At 65.3% G+C, this 7281-nt stretch overlaps 1 protein-coding gene across 1 annotated transcript; it reads right to left on the bottom strand.

The window, feature by feature from the left end:
* Nucleotides 1–614: 614 nt before the first annotated feature.
* Nucleotides 615–6825, bottom strand: IHH (Indian hedgehog signaling molecule). The gene is made up of 3 exons (XM_022568313.3): nucleotides 6146–6825; nucleotides 3452–3713; nucleotides 615–1716 (listed from the first exon to the last, which is right to left on the bottom strand). Exons 1-3 carry the CDS (start codon nucleotides 6455–6457, stop codon nucleotides 1058–1060), a joined length of 1233 nt encoding a protein of 410 aa, XP_022424021.1. The 5' UTR covers nucleotides 6458–6825; the 3' UTR covers nucleotides 615–1057.
* Nucleotides 6826–7281: the final 456 nt, after the last annotated feature.

Below are 7281 nucleotides of genomic sequence, written 5' to 3'. Positions count from 1 at the left end.
AAGGAGATGGTTCTAGATGAGGGAAATGACCATGGACTAGTTACATCAGTTCTTTCTCTGGTCTAACTGTTTAGGGTAAACTTTGGAGTCAGCATGGAAAGGCCTTGCCTGGCACAGAGCACAGCTCTCTGCTGAGGCTTTGCAGACCTACTGGGTGAGAAAGGGCCCACAGAGGGGGTGGGAGCTCTAGGGGTTTTGTCCTTGGAGGAAGGTGAGCACAGCCCTGGACAGCCCCACCCATGGCTCCGGGCTATCTGTGTATCGGCCCTACTCGGCATCCTGGACACTAGGGCTCTAACAACTTAAATAATTTTTATTACAAAAGGAAGAAAAGACCAAAACATCCCCAAAATTTTCCCATGGGCTTCCCCCTCGGTGCCAATAAATAAGGTGGGGGAGACTGACCGGAGGAGGGGTGGGGGGTCATGGTTCAGCAGAAGTGGGAATGCAGAGCCTGGGCAGGGATGGGAAGGACATCCAGCCCCTCACCCAGTCCTGGCACTACGATCACATTGGCCAGAACACGGAACTCTGTACACTGATAGCGACAGTCTCTGGATGTGTCCCGAGGAGCGTGGCCAGAGAGGAAGGTCATGCCTCAGGATGGCCAGGCTGGCTGCCCCACCCTGCAGCCTTCTGAGTTCTGGGCAGCCTTGAGTCCAGCCGGCTCCCTGCTGGCTCCCAGGGAATCTAGCAGCATCAACTGAGGTGCAAGCCCACTTAAGAGGGGCCTAAGATGGATGGAATGAGCCCTCCCCATTGCGGGAGGCAAGTATGAAAAATCATAGTGAGAGCTGGCTGGGTTGGGACCCACTGGTCTCTAGGATAGAAAGAGAGGCCACCCCCCACTGCCAGCTCAGCTTGCAGCTTTGTCACTACACCAGGATGGGGGTGGAGGATGCTGGCATTGCCCAAGTCTCAGTGATGTACACCTGTGGTGGAGGAGATGGTAGAAACCAGTGTCCCCGCTCAGGCCCCTTCCAGGGCCAGCGCCCTCCTGGCAGGTAGGCCTTTGGACCCATTTGGGCAGTTCTGGGAGGGCAGTAGAGGGATCCTTTCAGCTCCCTGCCCCAGCCATGCCCAGTGAGTGGAAGTTGCCCTCTTCCAGCAAGAGACGTCCCAGGCGGTAGAGCAGCTGGGGGTACCAGTGCACACCCTCCCCTGGGGTCCAGCTGCCCCACGCCAAGCTGTGAAACAGTCGCAGGGGCCAAAAGGCCAACTGAGCCAGCTGGTGGTCAGCCACGGCCGCGAAGCAAGAGGCCACCACGTCCTCCACCACCAGTGTCCCATGCCTCGTTAATGGGGCGTAGGCCCCAAGGGCCACATGTGTGGAGACGGCTGCCACTCGGGCAGGCTGCAGGCCTGGGACCCCCGCCACCAGCACATACTGGCCGGGCTGCACTTGGCTGGCAAACGTGGCCCGGAAGTGGGTGGCCGGCTCTGTGTGATTGTTGGCCGTGAAGAGCAGGTGGGCGGGTGTGAGTGCCAGTCGGCGCGGGGGGTCCTGGGTCTCGATGACCTGGAAGGCCCTCAGCCTGTCTGGTTCGCGATCGAGGAAAATGAGTACGTCGCTGAAGGTGGGGTTCCCATCCTCCCCCATGGCCAGCACTCGGTCTCCTGGCCTCACGGCTGACAAGGCCACACGTGCCCCACTCTCCAGGCGCACCTGGGCTCCAGCAGGGAAGCAGCCGCCTGTCTTGGCCGCGGCCGAGTGCTCTGTGGGAAGAAGGGACATGAAGGCATTACTGCTGTGGAGCTTGGATTCCCGGTCACAGCATCCCTCCCCAGTCCAGCCAGAGTTCCTCTTGCTCCCAGGCTGCCCCCCATCGCCATATCCTGTCCCCTGCCCCCCACTTTCCATGCAGCTTTGAATCCACCCCAGCCCACAGTGTGACCTCCTGCCCTCCTCCCCAGCCTAATGCTTTGCCAATGAGAGGAGCACACTGAGGCTTCAAGACCCAGTGGGTGTGAGGGAAAGGGCACTCCTGAAGCCCATGTGAAGCCCCCCCATCTGCTCCCAATCCTGACAAGGCTGTGAAGTAGTCAGAGAGGCCAGAGGTCAGCTGAGCCAAGCAGTGGTCAGCTGTGACTTGACACCCAGGAGCTGCAGCTTCGTCGAGAAGGCAAGTTGCTTAGCACCTCTGGCATCTGGATGTTCCATTATTTCTCACCCATTGCTCAGATGCTCCCCAAAATTGCCCTCTCAGACTGACACCCCAAGTTCTGTGCCAGAACCGGCCCTTGGAGTCTATACCCCAAGGGAGAGAAGGACCAGTCAGTGGCGAGAATACAGACTCCTGGGGAAGCTCAGAGTGAATGGCCAGGCTAGGGTGTGGCTCAGTGGCAAGGGTGAAATCACCATCTTCGGTTCATGTGCTGGGTCCTTGTGCGGGGACGGGACACCATGGCATCAGTGGGTGGGATGCAGAATAGTGTTTGGGGGTTAGGAGTTACGAAGGCAAGTGGCCACCCTAGGAGCTGGCACCTGGCCGACGTTAGCAGGTGAAGGGTTGATGTGACTTGAAGCAGACACAGTTGGCAGGGAAGTGCTGAGGGGAAAGGTCAGGGTGGGGTCACCGCTGTGAGCCCAGGTGGGATCAGGAATAGTAAAAGCCTGCCTGGTCTCAGTGTGCCAGGTCTGTGAGTGTGACAGCTGCATGGGGCCGGCACGGAGGGCTGAGCCTGCAGCGAGGGGGGACCACGCTGGCAGTCACACAGGAACCATTTGAGGCATCCATGACTGGGTTCAATGCAGGTGACAGGGACGCTGACAAGATTTGAAGGGGGGGGGACGAGGCCCCAGTGCCTGCCAATTCTGATCAACAAGGCGGCCGATCTGGGAAAATCCACTTTATTAAGTCCACTCTGTTTATTCTTGCCCTCATGGCTGGCTTTGCCCCCAAATGTCCAGCTTCAGGGTCCTGGAGGAGAGGCTGGGGATGCCTGCGCCCCCTGAGAGGGGCGTACACAGTGCCTTAAAGGGCCTGACCTGCAGCTGGGCCGTGGGTTCTGAACCTCTGGGCTCCTGGCTCCCGCTCAGGCACGCTGGTGTCTGGGCACACTCTGGCCCCTGGTCCCACCCCACCCCCTAGCGTTCTGCACCACACTGGGTGGGGAGGCCGTCTCTGTCAGCCTGGCTTCCTCCATCTGGCCAGCTTGCTCTGTCTTGCACCTCCTGCGGCAGGCTCTGGACTGTGGACCGCCAAGTCAGCACCCAGCGTCGCTGGGACAGGGCCCTGTCTCCCTAGGCTCCTGCCATGACACTATCAGGCACGGGTCGAGCAGGTGGTCAGGAGCAGCAGCGGGGAGCGCCGCGGACGTCCTCTTCCCCGGGGTCCCCGCCTCCATCCCTGGGAGGGTCTCTTCACCTTCTTGGCCCCGGCGGGCCCAGCGCCGCCTGTCCACGCCCTGCGGCCCCGGCCCCGGGCCCAGCCCCCCGGCAGCGGCTCACCGGACTTGACGGAGCAATGCACGTGCGCCTTGGACTCGTAATACACCCAGTCGAAGCCGGCCTCCACTGCCAAGCGCGCCAGCAGTCCGTACTTATTGCGGTCGCGGTCCGACGTGGTGATGTCCACCGCGCGGCCTTCATAATGCAGCGACTCCTCCGAGTGGTGACCATCTTCATCCCAGCCCTCGGTCACCCGCAGCTTCACCCCGGGCCACTGGTTCATCACCGAGATGGCCAGCGAGTTCAGGCGGTCCTTGCAGCGCTGCGAGAGGAAAGGAAGCCGAGTTAGGGGGAGGAGCTGGCCCGCGGGCAGGTTACGGCGCAGCCTCGTCCCTCACTCTCCCACTGCACTCGCTGGAGTCGGGAAACCGGGGAGGGTGCTCTATCCCTCTCTCCTAGGAACAGAGAGTCCTAAAGTGCTCCTTCCCTTCTAGCATCAGCTGCCCCAGGGACCTGGCCCGCGCGGCGGCGCCACAAATCTGGAGGGCACATCGATCCGCTCGCCCTTGGGGGCTTTTCTCTAAGCTCTCTCTCTCTCCTGCTGGGATTACTGATCCCTCCACAGACAGGACTCCACCTTTTGAGCGCCGGGTCCCTCGGTCTCACCGCGGGACCGGGGGCCAGGGACCGCCTGCTGCCTGGAGAATAAAGGTGGTAGCAGAGCTGACTGCCGGCCGCCGGCCTGCTAGGCGTGCAAGCCTCGAGGCGCCCAGTAGGTGTCACCGTAGCCCCAGGGCTGAGGTCCCCGAAGCGGCCAGGGCACAGCAGGCGCGGCAGGTGCGAAGCGCCTCAGCAGCCTGGGGGTGGGTTGGAGGGGAATCCCAAGCCTGCCTGGATCCCTCGGCGCCACAGAGCATTCCTGCTGGGACCCTCATGATCCAAAACCGGCCCGCACCCGCTCAGGGGAGGCGACAGCCCGGGAACCAGAAGCTGGTGTAAAGGCCAGCGCCTGGCCTGGCCAGATGGAGGACCATGCGGATGGTCTCCCGCTGCAAGGGGTGCGCTCCGGGTTGATAAACCCAGGCAACGTTCTCCCTGAGTGGAGAGCCCTCAGCACCTCTGCGCCGCCCCTGTCTGGGAAGGGACCCGAGAAACTGAGCGTGTGATCTCAGGGAGCCGGCTTCATGCTCCGCCTCCCAGGGAGTGGGAGTAGAGCTGTGCCCTGGGGGAAGGACCGCAGAGATCATCGTCTGTGCTGGCTCCCTTCGTGCCTGGAGCCCAAGGGACCCCGCAGTTGACTGGGGGGAGGGGCCTGGGGGAGAGGGTCCTTTCCACAGTCCTTCACTTTGAGGTGCCAGGCGCTCCCAAGTGTAGGCAGCACATGTTTCGAACTACCCCCGCCCCTCAGAGCCCGGGCCCCACAGACCCTTGGACTCGGTCTCCCAGGAGCCAACAGCGGCTAAAACCCAAGGCCCTGTCGGTCCTCCCAGGATGCATCCCAGGATGCAATCTAGCTGGGGGTGCTCACTGCCCGGGGAGGGAGCTCCGTGTGTTCCTTGCCGCCAGGCTTCTAGCCACCCACCTATGTCCGCTCCGCGGCCCCTGCTCCCCGCCCCTCTATCCCCCACCACCCCTCCCCTCCTCGGGTCCAGAGCCCGGGCACGCGCTGTCAATGATTGCCCAGCCCGTGGCCCGGATCCTTATCTGCATTCCTCGGCGCCCGGCCCGGCCCGGCCACCAGCCAACCTTCGCCCCGACACCCGCCGGCCAGACCCGGCGCCAGAGCGCATGCTGAGGGCCGTGGTCTAGCTGCCGTTCCCAGAGCACCTAGAAAGCAGGCCGCCTGCCTGCGGTGGAAGCCCCGGGAGACCACTAAGGAAGGGGACGGAGATGTCTTCCCTTGCGAACCCGGCAGCAGGGAAGAAAGTTTGCTCTCCACCCCCCCACCCCCACCCCTTCCCGAGGCGCTTGGGTTGAGTGCTGGTCCTGTTCCGAGCACGCAGAGACTAAAGTTAGCCCTGCTGTGGGGCTGTCCGGCATCCCAGCCCCTCTCTTTCAATCCATCCCCGCCACCAAATCCAGGGACCCCCCGCTCCCCCCCCCCGAAGTTAGGTCTCAGAGCCCGGAGGCCTGGCACCTCACCCTTCAACTGCAGCTGCGCCGCTCAGCTCTCGGGACAGACACGTGGGCTTGCCCTTCAAGTTCCCTTCCCCACCTCCACCTCCTGGCTCTAATATTCCCCGCTGTTCCTTAAACCCAGACCCCGCCGGGGCGCTGCTCCAGGAGGGGGCAGCGCTGAGAACCGAGAGCGCACGGGAAGGAAAGGCCAGTGGGGCCCTCCGCGCCCGGAGCTTCTTCGCCTCAGGGGTGCCAAATCGCCTCGAAATGAAAGGGGCGCAGCCGTGCGGAAGATTGGGCCGGGAGGGACTGGTGCATCCCGGAGGCGCAGGAGGCAGTCAGGTAGAGGTACCTCCAGGTGCCGCATCTGACCTGAGCTGCCAGCACTCCAGGGCAGAGGGGCCACGGCCAACCGGCTGGGCTGTGGCTCTTGGCAGCGGGGAGCTCTTCTCACAGCCTCCGGCGGGCTCGGGGAATGCTAACACTCCGCCGGGACCCCGGCCGGCCCATCTCGGCGAGAAGGGCAGGTGCCAGGGGGCGTGCCAGCCAGTCAAGGAAAGGTGCCAGGGGGCGGGTAGGGCCGGGCAGGTGGCGGTGCTTCGGCGGCGGCGCCCAGCGAGGGCGTTTCGCGCTCACCTGGGTCATGAGGCGGTCGGCGCCTGTGTTCTCCTCGTCCTTGAAGATGATGTCGGGATTGTAGTTGGGGGTGAGCTCCTTGAAGCGCTCCGAGCTGCGCGCGATCTTGCCTTCGTAACGCCCGCTGGCGCCCAGGGTCTTCTCGGGCACGTTGGGGCTGAACTGCTTATACGCGAGCGGCACGAGCTTGCGCGGCGGCCGACGGCGGCTGCCCACCACCCGGCCCGGCCCGCAGCCCCGCGCCGCCGGCACCAGCAGCAGCAGCAGGAGCAGGCAGAACCGCAGTCGGGGCCGGAGCCGGGCGGGAGACATGGCCGGGGAGCCCGGGAGACCGGCGGGAGAGGACGCCTGGTGGGCTGATGGGTGGGCGAGTCGACGGGAGCGCTGCGGGGTCTCAGGCGTCCGGGTGGCTCCGGGGGGCTCCAGGTGGGGGCGCCATGGGCTGCGCGGCGCGGCGCAGGGCCGGCGGGACTCAGGTGCAGGGCGGGGGCCCGGGGCCCTGGCTGGTGGCGGCGCTCTGTCCCCCTCGGCGCCTCGACTCTGAGCTGCCCGGCTCGCCGGCCGCCAATAAATAGGCCGGCCCGTTTGTTTTGGCAACGCGGCGACGGCGGGGGGCGGCGGGCGGCGGGGCTGCGGGCCGCCGGTCTGGGCTGGGCTGTCCGGGACGGCGGGCTGGCGGACCCCGCGGTTAGCACCCCGGCCCGGCGGTCAGGCGGCTGGGGCGGAGCGGGAGCTGCTGCCGTCTGCGGCGCAGCCCGGGGCCGAGTGAGAGGGGAAATGGAAGAGATCCGGGCTCGGGCCCCGCGCAGACCGCACCCTACCCATGTCCCTGCCTCCTGTGCGCTCGACAGCAAACCTGCGGCAAGCGAAGCACAGCCTCCTCCCCCTCGGGCGGGCGGCCGCGGCACTAGCCAGCCCTCGTCCCGCTCGCTCGTCCGCCGCGCGTCCGCCCGCCCGCTGCCCTTGGCGCCCCCTGCACTGCCTGAGTCTGCCCTCCCCGCCCGGACGCGCCCCACCCCGCCTTGGCCTCGCCTCTGGGCTCCCCGCGGCTCCGGGGTGCCCCGCCAGGAGCTGCCACCCCCACAGAGACCGCAACCCACGGCGCGGCCGGACGCGAGGGGCGGGGGGCAGTGGCC

Source organism: Delphinapterus leucas, chromosome 8 (genome assembly GCF_059928025.1).
Source record: "Delphinapterus leucas isolate spDelLeu-1000000601 "Yukka" chromosome 8, BTC_Dleu_Yukka2, whole genome shotgun sequence".
Taxonomy (NCBI): Eukaryota; Metazoa; Chordata; class Mammalia; order Artiodactyla; family Monodontidae; genus Delphinapterus; species Delphinapterus leucas.
This window is presented reverse-complemented; position numbering and strand designations above follow the sequence as displayed.

Coding starts and splice junctions, on each gene's coding strand:
- IHH (XM_022568313.3), bottom strand. CDS start 6,457: ATGTCTCCCGCCCGGCTCCGGCCCCGACTGCGGTTCTGCCTGCTCCTG. Junction 3,714..6,145: donor CCGACCGCCTCATGACCCAG/GTGAGCGCGAAA, acceptor TTCCTCTCGCAG/CGCTGCAAGGACCGCCTGAA. Junction 1,717..3,451: donor GCATTGCTCCGTCAAGTCCG/GTGAGCCGCTGC, acceptor TTCTTCCCACAG/AGCACTCGGCCGCGGCCAAG.